At 42.9% G+C, this 16,405-nt stretch overlaps 4 protein-coding genes across 8 annotated transcripts; 3 read left to right on the forward strand and 1 right to left on the reverse strand.

The window, feature by feature from the left end:
• Positions 1–82: 82 nt before the first annotated feature.
• Positions 83–1,517, reverse strand: trappc1 (trafficking protein particle complex subunit 1). 3 transcript variants are annotated; one of them, XM_039652318.2, is made up of 5 exons: positions 1,379–1,517; positions 1,100–1,228; positions 826–896; positions 578–716; positions 83–470 (listed from the first exon to the last, which is right to left on the reverse strand). In XM_039652318.2, exons 2-5 carry the CDS (start codon positions 1,196–1,198, stop codon positions 342–344), a joined length of 438 nt encoding a protein of 145 aa, XP_039508252.1. In that variant the 5' UTR covers positions 1,199–1,228; positions 1,379–1,517; the 3' UTR covers positions 83–341. The 3 variants fall into 3 exon arrangements, with proteins under 3 accessions (XP_039508252.1, XP_039508253.1, XP_088980365.1); XM_039652319.2 differs by having other exon boundaries at positions 1,100–1,198; positions 1,379–1,494; XM_089124239.1 differs by having other exon boundaries at positions 1,350–1,386.
• Positions 1,518–1,603: 86 nt separating this feature from the next.
• psmb6 (proteasome 20S subunit beta 6) lies at positions 1,604–4,009 on the forward strand. The gene is made up of 6 exons (XM_039652304.2): positions 1,604–1,726; positions 2,802–2,869; positions 2,946–3,077; positions 3,241–3,370; positions 3,443–3,587; positions 3,818–4,009. The coding sequence occupies exons 1-6, from the start codon at positions 1,631–1,633 to the stop codon at positions 3,943–3,945; spliced, it is 699 nt and encodes a 232-aa protein (XP_039508238.1). The 5' UTR covers positions 1,604–1,630; the 3' UTR covers positions 3,946–4,009.
• A 1,039-nt stretch (positions 4,010–5,048) lies between these two features.
• On the forward strand, positions 5,049–11,760 carry g3bp2b (G3BP stress granule assembly factor 2b). Of its 2 annotated transcripts, none has more exons than XM_089124237.1 (13): positions 5,049–5,245; positions 5,484–5,687; positions 5,762–5,843; positions 7,160–7,333; positions 8,300–8,387; positions 8,526–8,655; positions 8,762–8,978; positions 9,055–9,138; positions 9,442–9,529; positions 9,636–9,680; positions 10,650–10,775; positions 10,864–10,982; positions 11,084–11,760. In XM_089124237.1, the coding sequence occupies exons 2-13, from the start codon at positions 5,593–5,595 to the stop codon at positions 11,264–11,266; spliced, it is 1,431 nt and encodes a 476-aa protein (XP_088980363.1). In that variant the 5' UTR covers positions 5,049–5,245; positions 5,484–5,592; the 3' UTR covers positions 11,267–11,760. The 2 variants fall into 2 exon arrangements, with proteins under 2 accessions (XP_088980363.1, XP_039508231.2); XM_039652297.2 differs by having other exon boundaries at positions 5,548–5,687.
• A 456-nt stretch (positions 11,761–12,216) lies between these two features.
• On the forward strand, positions 12,217–16,259 carry LOC120463318 (uncharacterized). Of its 2 annotated transcripts, none has more exons than XM_039652309.2 (8): positions 12,217–12,390; positions 13,288–13,533; positions 13,671–13,814; positions 13,886–14,047; positions 14,137–14,172; positions 14,308–14,337; positions 14,427–14,465; positions 14,536–16,259. In XM_039652309.2, the coding sequence occupies exons 2-8, from the start codon at positions 13,462–13,464 to the stop codon at positions 14,707–14,709; spliced, it is 657 nt and encodes a 218-aa protein (XP_039508243.2). In that variant the 5' UTR covers positions 12,217–12,390; positions 13,288–13,461; the 3' UTR covers positions 14,710–16,259. The 2 variants fall into 2 exon arrangements, with proteins under 2 accessions (XP_039508243.2, XP_039508244.2); XM_039652310.2 differs by having other exon boundaries at positions 13,318–13,533.
• The last annotated feature ends 146 nt before the right edge of the window (positions 16,260–16,405 follow it).

Genomic DNA, 16,405 nt, shown 5'->3' on the forward strand with positions numbered 1-16,405 from the left:
CATCGTGAAAATCATTTCATTTCTCTGAGATAAGTACACAGTATCTGAATGTTATTATTTTAGTAATTAAAGAGGGAACAAATTCATACTGATTATGGTTTATTTTTCTTCATAATTATCTGTGCCAGTTACAGACAGACACAAACACATCTGTTTTCATCACACACGCTCACACAATTCATGGAAATGTGGAAAAAAATTAACCCTTTATTTTGGTCAGTTTTGTGAGAAAGAATCGTTTCACATTGATATTCAACAAAAGGAACTGCACTCAGAGCTCTGGTTGAGGAAGCAGACGTTAAACATAAACAGAAGATGATGGTGTGGTCTTGTTTTCCTGCTCAGGCCGCGCGGACGCTGAAGAACGGTAGCGCTCGGATGAAAGAGTCCAGTTTGGTGTTGAACAGGTCGCTCTGAAGAGACTCGCCCAGCACACACAGCGGGTTCTTCACAATGTACTCCACGTACAGCTGCAGTCAGACAACACACACAAGCACAGTTACCGCAGTACAACCAGACAGCATTAGTAGAGTACAGCGGTGTGTTACCATGCTGTGGAGAACAGCGAGTGTGTTACCGTGCTGTAGATCTGCTGCAGTGTGTCTCTGCAGTTCGGCACGCCCAGGTCTGTGTTCATTACCAGTTTGATGCCCGTTGGAGTTTCATAATAATGCAGCTTATACCGGCTGGTCTGGAATGCCAGAAACCCATCTTTCCTGAAGAGTTTGGTTAAGGAAAAAACACACACACACACACACACACACACACACTCTCTCTCTCTCTCTCTCTCCCACACACACACACACACACACACACACAGGATACATGTCCAGCGGACTCATCTTGCTGATGAAGGACCTGATGGAGAACAGCATCCCGTACATCAGCTTGAACTCCTGACAACAGAGGGAACAGAATAATGACGTCACTCTCATGAGCGAATCTGAAACATAACAGATATTTACAACTGGAAGAACATGGGGAAGAATATTATCATACATGCAACTCTCTAAAGGGAATTAAATGAACAGAGGAAAGACCTTAAGAATTAAACAAATTAAAGTATAAACAATAAGGAGGAAATACAAGAAAAAAGAACCTCGTCTTTGGAGATTCCCGCCTGTTTCTTGCGGTTCCACTCGCTGTAATGAAGACAGCTGCCATTGCGGTCAAATATGTAGAAGTTATGAACGGTCATCTGAGAGAAATGAGGAGGATCACACGATTACTGCGGAGATGAGCGAATCATATCAGTCACACACATCGTCAGTATAATGCAGAATAGAGTTAAACACCGGACAAATATCGCTCTATTCTCTGTATTGTTGTTTTTAATTCAAGTTCATTACATTAAATGCTGATGGATTTCACTGTTTACCTTCCGCTCGGCGTCAGCCCTCAGACTGCCCCGACACCTGCCTGAACAATAATCAAAAACTACCCTTGAAAAAATTTAGGCTCTAATATGCTTCAAATGAATATTAATTAAAATATGTATGTTTGTTTACAACATGTAATATATTCCCGCGGCTTTGTTTTCTTATTTATCAGACAGGCGCGATCGTTTAAGACAGGCACATGTTCGGACTCCTGCTAAGGGGTCCTTCAAGTTAAAATTCTCGAGGAAAAAATGGCCGCAACGCTGCAGTTTCCAGCTAATGTTTCATCTTTTAATAATTATAATGATGCCGTTCCTGACTGGACGCAGAGGGAAGTCAGCACAGGGGTGAGAAGCTCTCATAATTATCAGAATAATCTTAATTAGTTGAGTTATGCTGTCGAGAAACGGTTTATTAGGACATAGATGCTAGATGGACGAAACTCGGTGAATGATGCAGCAGAACTGATCTAGTCTCGTCATACAATAACATTTACCTTAAATATGAATTTCACTCATGTGATGATGGTCGCATCATTGATCCTGTGTGATTTTCCCGTTTATTACAGTGAAGCTGCTTTGATATATAAATAAATGTGACTTGATTTGGTAAATAGTTTTATTAATCTGTGTAGTATTTTTGTGATGAATGCGAAAACTCTACTGTATTCAATATAAAATGTATCGTTATACGCAATTCTATGAAAACCAAACATTGAATTGAATGTTCATCATTTAGTCATTAATTTAGCAGAATTATTTTCAGTATATCTCAATTTTATATTTAATTTAATTTAATTTTCTTTGTTTTAATACATTTTAACCTTATTTTTTTTTAAAATAGGTTATTTTAAAAACAATTTAATGCATTTTAAATTGAATTAAATTTAAAAAATACACTAAATATTTATGAATACTTTGAGTAATTAAAATGTTTTTAAAATTATTTAAATAGCTACATTTTTAATAATTAAATAATTTTTAATAATTGATATTGATGATGGCTTTAGTTCAATTAGGTTCAATTAGAAAATGTATAAACTTGCCTTAGAAAATACACATTACTGATGTGCAAAACAACGGCACTGACATCTTTTAATATGCTCTCAGTTAAAGCAGTGTAAACATGTTTAGTCTGGGCCAGTTTAAGCCTTGTGTGTGAGGTTAGTCCAGGCCAATTTTAGCCTGGTGTGTGAGGTTAGTCTGGGCCAGTTTTAGCCTGGTCTGTGAGGTTAGTCTGGGCCAGTTTTAGCCTGGTCTGTGAGGTTAGTCTGGGCCAGTTTAAGCTTGGTCTGTGAGGTTAGTCTGGGCCAGTTTTAGCCTGGTCTGTGAGGTTAGTCTGGGCCAGTTTTAGCCTGGTCTGTGAGGTTAGTCTGGGCCAGTTTTAGCCTGGTGTGTGAGCTGTGTGTGTTGTTGTGTTCAGACCACCATCATGGCGGTGGAGTTCGACGGAGGAGTCGTGATGGGCGCCGACTCTCGCACCACCACCGGGTAAGGGACGCTGCTCATGAGCCGAGCTCGCGGGTTGATGATTGTGTGTAACGGATGTTGTGTGTGATGTGTGCAGCGCTTACATCGCCAACCGCGTGACGGATAAGCTCACTCCGATCCACGACCGGATCTTCTGCTGCCGCTCCGGCTCCGCGGCCGACACGCAGGCCATCGCTGACGCCGTCACGTACCAGCTGGGCTTCCACAGGTACACACTCGCACTCCCACTCCACACACACCAACACTCATGAACACAGAAGAGAGATTGTATTTGGCTGGAAATATAAACAGTTTAGATGACCCTGACACTTTCTCGTTCTCTCTCTGACCCCTGACCTCTCTGTGACCTCTGCCCTCTCTCTGGGCTCCAGCATCGAGCTGGACGAGGCACCTCTGGTCCAGACGGCAGCGAGTCTCTTCAAGGACATGTGCTACAGATACAGAGAGGAGCTGATGGCCGGCATCATCGTGGCCGGATGGGACAAGCGGAGGGGCGGACAGGTGTGTGTGTAACGGGACAAGCGGAGGGGTGTGTGTGTGTGTGCCTGCGTACTCATCTGAGTGTGTGTGCAGGTGTACACAGTGCCTGTGGGAGGGATGATGACCCGGCAGCCGGTGTCGGTCGGTGGATCCGGCAGTAGTTACATCTACGGTTATGTGGATTCAAACTATAAAGCTGGAATGACCAAAGAGGAGTGTCTCAAATTCACTGCAGGAGGTCAGACACCCTCACACACACTCACTCTCACGCAGCTTTGATCACAGGAATAAATTGCACTTTACTGTATATTCACACAGAGATCAGCTGATTTACACTGGAGTAATATTTCACTGTTTTACTGTATTTATGATCAGATATGCAGCTTTGATGAGCAGAAGAGACTCTCAAAAACAAAATCATACAATGTTTTTATCAGTCATAGCATGTGTGTGTGTGTGTGTGTGTAGCGCTGACTCTGGCCATGGAGCGAGACGGCTCGAGTGGAGGAGTGGTGAGGCTGGCGGTGATCTCGGAGCTGGGAGTGGAGAGACAGGTGATCCTGGGGAACCAGTTACAGCAGTTCTCCACCGTCTGAGTCTCGGCGACTCCAGCACATGTTCGGCAGTGAAGCTCAATAAACATGATTTCTCACAACTGTTCACTGGTGTTTACTGGCTTAATTCAAGATCCCAGTTTCAGTGCACGCGCTTTCGCTTGTACATTTGTAAAGATAAGATGTGCGTTTGGGGGCGGGACTGTCTGACGGACCAATGACAGACGACATCTGTTTCACATATTATATTATCTTTACAGTTGAAACTGAGTGTTTCATATTTGATGAAGTTTGCATTAAACCAACAATTATACCAGACACCAGAGATCTTTTTTTTTTTTTGTTCCACTAGTGTGTGATCAGGACACTGTAGTTCATTTCTGTAAGTGAGGAGAGCAAAATAAAGGAAACTGTGACATATTACATTCAAATATTGTTCATACAGTGACTACCAGTGACATTTATACACATTTGTGACCAATAATGATTCCTCCATTTTGAGCTGATGATGTTTTGCTGAAGTGTGTTTTCTGTAAGTGCTAATGCTCTTTTTACACACACACACACACTGAACAACATGAAGCATTGCTTGGTCACTGGTTGAGCTAAACTGGGAGTTAAATTTAACCCCCTCAGACCTGAATTATGTTTCAAGTTTCTGAAAAGTATAAATCGCATGAGGTTTCTATAAATGAAAACAAATGAGAAAAAAATGGAGGCTCTAGACCCTTTCTGAGCTGACATATTGAGATCCCACGAACCCAATATTTTTATAATGGCAGTGCAAAAAAAAAGTTTCTCTGATCTTCTTGAAACTCTGGATTCTGATAGAGGGCCATGAGACATAGACCTGAGTGCAAAAATGGAGGCTCTAGACCCTTCCAGAGCTGAGATATGGACATTCCCACGTAGCATTTATGAACCTTTATTTTAGTTTTACTTTATTTAAATGAACCTTTATTTTAGTAAATAACCTCTTCTTTCCTACCTAGGCCTACGTTTTTTATTACTTTATTCATTAAAGTGTAAAGAAATATCACCCCTTTTGTCAGTGTTCCACTTAACTTGTCGAAAATTCTTTACCTCAAAATAAGAAATTTTCTTTGGCGCGCGTTTTGGACTCGTGCCCGCGGCGGGAAGTCACGTGTGCGATCGAGAGATGAGGTGAGGACAGTGGACGCGCACGTCGGCGTCAGTGTGTGTGTGTTTCGCTTCAGCTGCTGTCTGAGGTTTTTTTGTGGATAAAGAGGGCGTTGCGCGATCGTCGCTCGCTCGAGTGTGTGCGGAGAGTGCGTGCGAGCGAGGCGTCAGCGCGGGATTCACGGAATCTGACACACATTAGGTGAGTTGCAGAGCGTTAGCTAGAAGCTAAAGCAAGCTATTGTCTGTGTGCCGCGCGCACGTGCACGTACATCTTCACATCACCTCATCTATCTATCTATCTATCTATCTATCTATCTATCTATCTATCTATCTATCTATCTATCTATCTATCTATCTATCTATCTATCTATCTATCTATCTATGTGTATGAATGTCTTTTTAATAGTCTGTTGTTCTGTCTGTCTCTTTTCTGTCAGATTCTCGTGTGAATAAAGTTCTCATCTTCTGCCTTGTTTATCTCGTGTGTGTGTTGTGTTGTAGTGTGTGTGTGGTGTGTGTGTGTGTGTGTGCGTGTGTGAGAGAGAGATGGTGATGGAGAAGCCGAGCCCCCTGCTCGTAGGACGCGAGTTTGTGCGGCAGTACTACACACTCCTGAATAAAGCACCGGATTACCTGCACAGGTGAGAGGACAGGGGTCAAAGGTCACCGTAGCTGAAGCCAGGCTGGTCGTCTGATGGTTGTTTATGTTGAGCAGGTTTTATGGCAGGAACTCCTCGTATGTTCACGGTGGGCTGGACGGCAGTGGGAAACCAGAGGAGGCCGTGTTCGGTCAGGCGGTGAGTCTTTGAAACCTTTCCCGATCTTTTCATGGCCTAACCCTATATGATTAAAAGTAAAAGCCAAATCGCGATGTCTGTTACACACAAGTATTGATTGACAGATGACATCATATGATCTCCTCTGTGACGGGACGATCAGCACCTTCTAAAGGGATGGTTCACCCAAAAATAAAAATTAGCCCATGATTTACTCACCCTCAAGCCATCCTAGGTGTATATGACATTCTTCTTTCAGACGAATGCAATCAGAGTTATATTAATAAGCTCTATAAAAACAGTGAATGGCTGTTTCTGTTTTTAAAGTCTATAAAAGTGCATCTGTCCATCATAAAAGTGCATCTGTCCATATTTAAAACCTAATAAAGTCAAATAACTAGCTTCCAGCCTAACAAACGTATGGATCATTTGACTGAAGTATAAAGTAATGCGACGCACTGCTGATGAGTGTGCGCTACACCATGACACACTACGCTACTTCTGACACCATGAGTTGTGCATTAGGCATAAGTACAGTGAGGAAAACAAGTATTTGAACACCCTGCTGTTTTGCAAATCATGGAGGTGTCTGAAATTGTCATCGCAGGGGCATGTCCTCTGTGAGAGACATAATCTAAAAATAAAAAATCACAATGTATGATTTTTTTAAAACTATTTATTTGTATTATACAGCTGCAAATAAGTATGTCGTATTCCAATTTTTTTTTAACATTATAAAGTGTTAAATATGAATATTTTTCTTACTCTAACGCATAGCTTCACTTCTGTCTCTTGTGGCGGCGCGCGGGCAGTCTTCACTCGGGCAGTCTATTGCAGTTGCGGATCTCTATTCATTCCGGTGATATCACAAAATAAAATGCACAAGAACGTGTCCCTGCTTGATATAGACTGTAACCACTGACGAACGTATTCAGTTTTGATGAGAGACAAAAAAAACGTAGAACCTGTAACCTCTGACACGCTTGGCTAAAGATCTACCACTAGACCATTAAAAAACTCTAACAAAACTTGCGGATTGACGCATTTATTTACGAGTTGGGCAGAGAGACTCATTCTCTATACCCTAGTCTCTTCCGACCGCATATTCTTTGTTTGTTCCATCATCGAGTATATTATAATATTACTGTTAAATTAAGGTACAATTCTGGCATAGTGTGCCTTTAATCATGGATAGATGCACTTTTATCGTGGATGGATGCGCTTTTATTGACTTCAGATTTACTGTGAATCTGCTTTGAATCTGTCTGTTTTGGATAAAGCACTGTAGAAATACAGCTGACTTGAGAGTGTGTGTGTGTGTGTGTGTGTGTGTGTAGGAGATCCATAAGAAGGTGATGTCACTGCAGTTCAGCGAGTGCCACACTAAGATCCGTCATGTTGACGCTCACGCCACCCTGGGGGACGGAGTGGTGGTACAGGTGATGGGAGAGCTGTCCAACAGTGGAAGACCCATGAGGAGGTTCATGCAGACCTTCGTCCTCGCTCCTGAGGTGTGTGTGTGTGTGTCAGTGCCAGTGTAAGACAGGGCTTTAAACGGGCCATGTGCGGCCAATAGCCTCGGACCTGTAGCACCGAACCCAAAACCAGTGGCGTTTCCATCGTCAGGCCAGAACAAGCGTGCCGTCGAAGTCTTGAAAAGTGAAGCCAAAGCGTATAGCTCATAAACCCAAAGTCTCGATTGCCCCCTGGTGGCTGGTACCACCAATAGACCAACAATACTTTTATGTCATCGGAGGGTAACGCCCCCTTTTGGGGGAAACAAACGGATTCCCCTGAGAACAGAACTCGCTCTAGATCTGCAAAGTTTCTTGATAGCAAAAATGGCACAAATTTAAAGAAGCTACTGGATACGGGGTTACAGAGGTGTCCCTTTAAAATGGTCAAACGTAATGGTCCAAATATGGACTATTCAGACATCTACCGCTATCTCATGGAATCAGTAAGTAAGTAGCCTATTTTTTTTTTGTCATTAACACACTCACAATATGACAAACTAGACGATGAGGCAAACTTCAATGATGCAAAAGTAGTGTTGGTCTATGGCTAATAAACCCTGAGTCTCGATCTATTACTGGGACCAGCCACAAGGGGCATAGCTCTTATAGCTTGAGTCTCGATCGCCCCCCAGTGGCTGATCCCAGTAATAGCTCAAACCCAGAGTCTTGATCGCTCCCTGGTGGCTGGTCCCAGTATATCTCAAACCAAGAGTCTCGATTGCCCCTCGGTAGCTGGTTCCAGTATATTTCTGTTAACCCAGAATCTCGATCGCCCCCTGGTGGCTGGTCCCAGTATAGCTCATTAACCTTGAGTCTCGATTGCTCCCCAATGGCTGGTCCCAGTCTAATGGTATGCAAGTGAAACTACACAATAACAATCACACAATCAAAATAACACTTCAAACTAGTTTTCTAGTTTTTTTCAAAGACGAGTGTGTGTGTGTGTGTGTGTGTGTGCAGGGCTCTGCTGTCAACAAGTTCTACGTGCACAATGACATCTTCCGCTACGAAGAGGAGGTGTTCGGAGACTCTGAGGCTGAGCTGGGAGGTAGACTACTGAACCTTAAACATTGAATGTTTCACAGAAGAAAAACTCATTCAGGTTTAAACGACACAAGAGCAAGTAAAAGATCATTTGAAACTTGTGTGTGTGTGTGTGTGTGTGTGTGTGTGTGTGTGTGTGTAGAGTCTGAAGAAGAGGAGATGGAGGAGGAGGAGGAGGAGGAAGAGGAGCTGGTGGAGACTCGTGCTTCTCCTGAACCAGTACAGGACCGTCCCAGCAGCCCCTCCTACTATGAGGCGCCCACCCATGTCAGGTACCCATCTTCCACTCACACCTTCTGTCAGGTCCCAGCATGCACCTCTCCACTCGCGTCCGTGTCATTAAACTAACTGCGGCTTTGACTGTTCGATGTACCGCAGTAATGGAGTGGAGGAGCAGCAGGAGGAGGCGGAGCCTGAGGAAGAGCCCGAGTCCCAGCTGGAGCCACTGCCCAATCAGGACGCGGAGGCGGAGCTTATCCCAGAGGTGGAGCTACATTCGTCAGAGGCGGAGCCTGAAGAGAAATTGCTGGAGGAGACAGGCTCCACCCCTGTGCCCGCTCTGACTCCGCCCCCTCTCACCCCAGAGCCGCCCAAGGTATCGTGTGTGTGTGTGAGAGTGTGTGTGTGTGTGAGTGCGGTGCTGTGATGATGCGTGTGTGATGTCACCGCAGGCGTTCTCATGGGCTCTGGTGACCAGTAAGAATCTCCCGCCGGCCGGCGCTGCGATCTCTCATGTGCTGAAAGCCAGTGTTCAGGTACAGCACCACGTGACCCTTCTGCCACTCACTCCACACACATGCCCAGATCATGACATCAGCGGCTCAGGGCGGCTACGACCCCAGCGTTGTGTTTCTCAGGGAACAGTTCCTGGCGGTTGTGTTGGGGTTTAGTATTTCAAATATCTTTAGTCTGTTGTTTTAGTAAATATTAAGATGATATTCAGAATCAATTATGCAAACTTCATCAATTTCAGCTGTGCAGCTCATAAAGACAGCTCTGACTCTGAGATATTGAGTGTAAGGTGTGTGTGTGTGTGTGTGTGTGTGTGTGTGTCTCAGCCGCGAGTGGAGTTCAAACATGACAGTCAGAGAGAGCCCAGAGACCAGCGGAGAGAGAGAGGCTTCCCTCCACGCGGACCCAGAGCAGGTGATACACACACACACACACACTCACTCACTCACACACACTCACACACACGTGATCTTTAACAGTTTGGTTGTGTGATGTAACGGCTGCTGTTGTTGTTTGTCAGATGGCAGCGGTTCCGAGGGTGGGAAACAGTACATCAGTTTTAGGGGTGAGTTTCCTGTCATGTGACTCGTTGACTCGACCAAACATTAAAAATCCTCATTCACCCAAAAGCAAGAGTGAGTGAAGATGTTTCCTTCATGGGTCAGGCATGGCCAGCCGCCGCGAGACACACACCGGCTTACTGTAGGTGTCAGGTGATCGCGATGCGTTACGGCCGATTAACTGCTCATGTGCACGTGTTTTGTCTTACAATTTACACATTTGAGTGTGTGTGTGTGTGTTTATAAATCTCCGTCTCGGCAAGTGCTCTCTGTTCTGTCCCCTCATATTAAGCCTCATATCCCCACTGTTTCCTGTCATTAAACTTCCTGAAACAACAAAATCTGCTTTAACAGCGATACAACTACTGGGTCGTGGTTTAAATAAGCTAATTGCTTTTGCCTGCTCCTTCTCAAACAAATTTTTTTTTTTTTTTTTTTTTTGGTATTATTACTACTATTATTTATATGTACATACTTATTTTCTGGTGGTTGTGTTTTACTTTGTGGTTTCAATTATTGTTTTGTTGTATATCTATGTTGATTGTTTGAGACAAAGAATAAAAAAAAACAAAAAAAACTATATTTAACTTCTACAGTGAACAGTGTTATTTTACATTTAGGATAAATTATTCATTTCTGCACCTGAATACTGTTAGACTTTAACTTTACTTAGTTTCGTCTCTGCTTGCACTCTGTGCATTTGTTCTTATTTTATTATTGACTGTTCTCTAGTTTTTAATACTACTCAGTTATACTAGTTAGTTTGGTATCGAAATCAAATAACTTTCAGTAAGCTTTAATTTATAAAAAAGCAAAGTCTCCCCTCATTTATGCATATATGTAAAAATTGTTGCTGGTCCAAAAAATGATCTGATCCGTGGCTCAAAATCCGAAAATGAAACGAACTGTGGATTTTGTGGTCTGTTGCACCACTAATTTTCTGTGTGTGTGTGTGTGTGTGTGTGTGTGTACAGGTCGCGGTGACTCTGACGGTGACTCTGAGGGCCGCAGGTCTTTTCGTTATCCAGACAGTCATCAGCTGTTTGTTGGAAATCTTCCTCATGACATTGATGAGGTTGAACTGAAGGAGTTCTTCATGAGTGAGACCTTTGACCCTTGACCTTGCTGATGATGATGATGATGCGAGTGTGTGTCTGCTGTGATTTAATGCCGCTCTGTTTCGTCCAGCGTTCGGGAACGTGATGGAGATGCGGATCAACACCAAAGCCGTCGGAGGGAAACTGCCCAACTTCGGGTTCGTGGTGTTCGACGACTCTGAGCCGGTGCAGAGGATTCTGGGAGCAAAGGTCTGTGTCTGTACAGCTCATTTTGTGGGACAGACTCGGGGATTGTTTATCGGCCTGTGCCAGTTATATCATAGTTTCACATAAGTGTTTGGTCTCTCCAGCCCGTCATGTTCCGCGGGGAAGTGCGTCTGAACGTGGAGGAGAAGAAGACCCGAGCGGTGCGCGAGCGAGAGATCCGCGGAGCGCCTGACGGGCGACGGCCCCGCGGCATCATGGGTAACGGGCGCGGCACGGCGAGAGGAGCGATGGCTCGAGGAGATAGCCGATACACACCGCGCCGCTGAGACACACGCATCACACACACTCTTTACTCTCGCTTTCCTGTGTTTCTCAGCGTCTCTCTCTGGGACGGGCTAAGACTCTGAACTCACTCATCTGCGCTTTACTTTCAATTATTCTCACGGTTTTGCAAAGATAAAGAAGAACGGGATTTTTTTCCTATCGAGTCACGAAGTTGTTTTGTCCTCATGGAACTGAATTCTGCACATTTTTCTAACGGATGAACATCAGCGCTTCATCATAAATCAGTGCTCAGTGTACAATTATTTATTTTCCTAGTGAATGAAACAGGTGTGGTGCCTTATATCTGGACTCCGCGTGTCCGGAGTGATCCCGGGCCGGTCCTCGTGTTTCTTGTTTTCTCAGTGTCTTTGCATGGCTGATGTGGGACGACTCACACAACACTGTCTGCCTGCATTCGGTTCTGGGTTCAGATTGGACTTCAGCAGGGTTTTGTTTGAATGTGTTTTCAACTTTCAATAAACTACTGAAATCTGCAGCAATGTCATTGAATTTCTTTGTGTGTTTTTTTTTTAAATAATAATAATAAGCTTTTTTTATAGTCAAGTCTTTTATTTCTATAGCATTTTTTGCTCCACAGAAAAGCTTTACAGAGATAACAGGAGAATAATCCAACAAAGTTTGTTTCCGGAAGAGACTAGCGTAACAGTCCAGCTTAAGTCAGTTCTGGGACGTTTCATTTCTGTTGTAAAAAAGTTATCTTCCAGCTCAGTTCAGTTCTCATATACTGCCGTCACTGCAGGAGATCAATACATCAGGGTTTTTGCGGTGTCTTAAAAAGTCTAAAATTTCAATATCACAATTTAAAGCCATAAAAAGGATTTTATGTCCGTTTTGTGCGTTATTACACAAAAAGCTTCAAGATTCTGAAGATAAAAAGGTTTCCCATCAAATGCATAAAAAGCAACCCTAAAATTGTATTTTTAATGTGTTTGTTTTGATCAACTCCTTCCTCATGAGCAGTTTTCACAGAAGTTATGGTTTCATCCCTGATAAAAACTAACACATCGGCTCCATTCCACATTCGTCGAGGCGTCCGCCATCTTGGAACGGTCAACACGAGCTCGTCACAGCATCTGTAAACAGGAAATGCCAAAGCCTTCCAGAGGTGAGAATGTGCTAGTTTGTGTTTTTATGTACAACTCAATATGATAAACAAAATTCTGTGAAATTCATCTGCCAATGTATAGCCTATTACAGATATTATAGAAGCTTGTTTCCGTGACAGAATAGAAAATAAAAAGGTAATTGCGACTTTACCTCACAATTCTGACTTTATTTATTCGAATTGCAATCCTGAGGGAAAATGTTAGTCTCTGTTTTGCTTAGAATGGACATTATATCGTGTGTGTGTGTGTGTGTGTGTGTGTGTGTGTGTGTGTTTGAGCAGCACCTCGGTGTTTTCCTGTTATTCATGAATGAATGTGTTTTTGGATGAAATGGGCCGTAGCTATTATCTCCGTCTCTCACACACTCTTTCCTTCTCACTGATGGTCAGTAGTATTGGAATGAATCCTCAGACACATGATTAGCGTGTGTGTTCAGTGGCAGAGATAGACCACAGGAGGACGCTGAAACACACTGAACACACAGCTGCTCAACTATCAGTGTGTGTGACGAGAGAGAGAGAGAGAGAGAGAGAGAGAGAGAGAGAGAGAGAGAGAGAGAGAGAGAGAGTATGTGTGTCTACTCGCGTAGTCAGACAAAGAGACAGGCTGTTATTTTAAAGATTAACTGTGGACTGTGGGCATGTGTGTGTGTCTGTGTCTTTCTGTTCATCAAAGAATCTTTTTTTTTTTTTTACACAATGGTAAACCTAACCCTAACCTCTATAATATAACTGTAAACATTCATCATCATCACTCAAATCATAAAAGCATTAAACTGTAATGTTTAGGTAAAACACATGTTTAAGAGTTTCTCAGAGTTTCTCTGGTTACATGAACTATTAAAATGTGCTCAAAAACTGTAATTGATGTAAAGTGTGTGTGTTTCTGTCTGTAAGCGTCTGTGTATGTTTGTGTGTGGGTGACAGAGCGTCTCAGTGATGATGCCTGTCTGCATCTGCTCTATAAATGCTCCTGATCACCTGGAGACCTGACTGAACACCTGAACACCTGAACATCTGAACACTTGAACACCTGGACACCTGCAGGACTCAGAGATCAGAGACTCCATCATGTTCTTCTACAGATCCAGGGTTCTCCTGCTTTTGTGTGTGTGGGGAACCTGTCCTCTGACTACAAACCAGGTGTGTGTGAGAAGCTCAAATACTACAGATCTTTGGATAAGAAATACATGTACATTATTATTATGTGTGTGTGTGTCTGTGTTTAGTTCCCAGTTCTCTGAGGCTTCAGTTATTATATGTAAGTGTGTGTGTGTTAGTTCCCAGTTCCCGGAGGCTTTAATCTCCTGCTGTATCCGGTGTCGGTGCCGGGGGCGTTCGGACCTCAAACATTTCTGATCCCGGTGACCACAACGGAGCAAAACACACAGCACACACACACTCCACAGGCCAACAGAAGCAAGGTGAGTGTATACTGAGAAGTGTGTGTGTCGATGTGGTCTAGCCCGTTCTTCACTGCTGATTCTCTTCACAGATCACTTCTCAAAGTTTGTCCAGGCCTTCAAATGCAAACAGTGCGCTTCTCCAACCAGAGCCAGAGCGAGGCCCTGCCCCCAACACTGGCCCTGACTCCGCCCCCGGCCCCGCCCCTGATCTGCACACACTCCCCTCTGAGTCTCCAGCTCTGCAGGGACAGGTAAACAACAACTCAAACACACTTCCTCAGTGTTGGCCCCTGTTCTGTGTGTCATGTGTGTGTGTGTGTGTGTGTCTCTCTCTCTGCAGATGCAGAACCTCCTCCCCTCGATCGTCCCGCTGCAGGTCAGGATCCCGTCACTCGTTACTCACTTCCTCATTCTGTAGATCAAGTTAAAAGTCAAAGGACACTAAATGGATTTTAACAGAAGATGTTTATCATTTATTTATCATTATTGTGTGTGTGTGTGTGTGTTTCAGGTGTATTCGTTTGTCCAGCAGGCTGTGCTTGTGAGTGTGTTCGTGATACAGTCAAAAAACTAAAGAATTCTGCTTAATTCATTTTTATTTTATTTTAAAAACATTTATTTGTATTTCAGTCTGACTCGGGCAGCTCAGAGGAAGGAGACACTGCTCAGGTACCACACACACACACACACACACACACACACACTGCTGACCGTGGATGACGATGCTCTGGTTCCTCAGGTGCTGGTTCTGCTTCCTGTGCGTGTGGATTCTCCCAGTATGGGTGTGATGGAGGCCAGCGCTCCGGTTCCCGACCCAGGACACCTGCAGGTCCCGCTCTCCACATCCACCGCTCCTGCTCACACACACACAGCAGCACACACACTCTCTCTGGGGAACAAGAAGAGACTCTGAGGACCATCAGGATTTTAATTAGACATTAAAGATGTCTTTACTGTAACTTCTGATCAGTTTAATGCATCCTTGCTGAATACAAGTATTGATTTTTATTTATCAACTTTTGATTAATGTTACAAAAGATACTTTCTTTTATTATCAACGAATCCTGAAAAAAATTGTACAAATGTTTTCATCACTGCTAATAATCATAAGTGAGCATCAGATCCTCATATTAGAGTGATTTCTAGAGGATCATGTGACTCTGAAGACTGGAGTAATGATGATAAATTCAGCTTTGATCACAGGAATAAATTACACTTTACTGTATATATTTATTGGAATAATATGTCACTGTTTTTTCTGTATTTTTGATCAAATCAGTGCAGCCTTGGAGAGACTCTTTCAGAAACACTAAACACATAACCGATACCAAACTTTTGAACGGCAGTGCATACATATAGTACACACTCAACAAATGGACCCAAAATGGCTAAACACTAAGATTTGAATAGTCTTCACACATTATTGGTCGGGAAATTGTAAACATTTAAATGAACAAAAAATAATAAAAAATAATCAAAGACAGAGTGTAGTTTTGTGTGTAGGTGTGCGTATCTTCAATCTCCTAACTAACACCCTAGCAACCGCCTAGCAACCAATCAAAATACCCTACCCTAGCAACTAAAAGAAAACTGCCTCAAACTTCAGGTTTTTAAACTATTTCAGACTTAAAACTCTTTGAAAATTAAATTAGCCTAGCTAGCTAGCTTCCAAAACGACTTACTCAAACTCAAAACTTTATGACTTAATGCGGTTAAATCTAGCTGCTTCTGGTTCTCAGGCCAACATAAAGTTGATCTAGATTTGCGTTTCCGACAGCCGAAGTAATGTTTCCAGCAGATACGCCAGGCTGAATTCTGCTTATCATGTTCATATTATTTGCCTTTGAATAACACTGAAATGAGATGGACGTTCTGATTAGTCGTTCTCAGGACGTGAGAACTCCTCGTTTCCTCTCGGAGTGCGTGACCTTTGACCTTCAGTGGCTTTGTTTATTTACATTAACGTTTGGTGCAACCCGAATTCCTGTCTTCCTCTACTAATTTTAAATGTTTATTTATTGATAACGGTTTGTTCCCGTACTAAATATCCTAGTTTAATCTCTTATCGTTTATAGAGTCGTGGGTTAAAGTATTCATCTTAATGAGAGATTGGTGTATTTGGTCTGTGACACACAGTTCTTCAAGGTTCATATTTGTTTCTCTGTTACTGACGGCTGGTCTATAGTAATAGGGGGACCAACAGTCCTGTTTTCCCAGGACATGTCCTGTTTTCACGTCCTGTCCTGGCTGTTCTTTATAAAGTGATGAAAATGTCCTGGTTTTCAAAAAAACTGCTGGGAAAGATCAGCTCTACAGCAAAATATAGATGTGCAAGGATGAAAAACTGGATAAAGTGGAAAAAAAACTAAAGATATAAATATATTTTGTTAGTTCTTTTTGGTAAGTTTGTGAGAGATATTTTTATTTTTGAAACCTGTCATAATAAAACGTTGAGTACCCTCTGAGAAGCCTATCTGAATTTGAGTCTTGTAATGTAACAATTTTCTATTTATACAGATGAGGCATAGCCTACTTTCATTGTATTGAAATTAATAAGGCATCTTTGAGTAAACTTTGAGTATCATTTGAGTATCTGTTTGCTGGCCCAA

Source organism: Pimephales promelas, chromosome 20, assembly GCF_988280905.1.
Source record: "Pimephales promelas chromosome 20, fPimPro1.hap1.1, whole genome shotgun sequence".
Lineage (NCBI taxonomy): Eukaryota > Metazoa > Chordata > Actinopteri > Cypriniformes > Leuciscidae > Pimephales > Pimephales promelas.

Bases quoted from the DNA above. Each gene is read 5' to 3' on its own strand.
- trappc1 (XM_039652318.2), bottom strand. From the start codon at position 1,198: ATGACCGTTCATAACTTCTACATATTTGACCGCAATGGCAGCTGTCTT. The intron at 897-1,099 runs GTTCTTTTTTCT...CTCTGTTGTCAG, and splicing joins CGGGAATCTCCAAAGACGAG to GAGTTCAAGCTGATGTACGG. The intron at 471-577 runs GTAACACACTCG...GTCTGACTGCAG, and splicing joins TGCAGCAGATCTACAGCACG to CTGTACGTGGAGTACATTGT.
- psmb6 (XM_039652304.2), top strand. From the start codon at position 1,631: ATGGCCGCAACGCTGCAGTTTCCAGCTAATGTTTCATCTTTTAATAAT. The intron at 1,727-2,801 runs GTGAGAAGCTCT...TGTTGTGTTCAG, and splicing joins AGAGGGAAGTCAGCACAGGG to ACCACCATCATGGCGGTGGA. The intron at 3,588-3,817 runs GTCAGACACCCT...GTGTGTGTGTAG, and splicing joins TCTCAAATTCACTGCAGGAG to CGCTGACTCTGGCCATGGAG.
- g3bp2b (XM_089124237.1), top strand. From the start codon at position 5,593: ATGGTGATGGAGAAGCCGAGCCCCCTGCTCGTAGGACGCGAGTTTGTG. The intron at 9,139-9,441 runs GTACAGCACCAC...TGTGTGTCTCAG, and splicing joins TGCTGAAAGCCAGTGTTCAG to CCGCGAGTGGAGTTCAAACA. The intron at 10,776-10,863 runs GTGAGACCTTTG...TGTTTCGTCCAG, and splicing joins ACTGAAGGAGTTCTTCATGA to CGTTCGGGAACGTGATGGAG.
- LOC120463318 (XM_039652309.2), top strand. From the start codon at position 13,462: ATGTTCTTCTACAGATCCAGGGTTCTCCTGCTTTTGTGTGTGTGGGGA. The intron at 13,534-13,670 runs GTGTGTGTGAGA...TGTGTGTGTTAG, and splicing joins GTCCTCTGACTACAAACCAG to TTCCCAGTTCCCGGAGGCTT. The intron at 14,173-14,307 runs GTCAGGATCCCG...TGTGTGTTTCAG, and splicing joins CCTCGATCGTCCCGCTGCAG to GTGTATTCGTTTGTCCAGCA.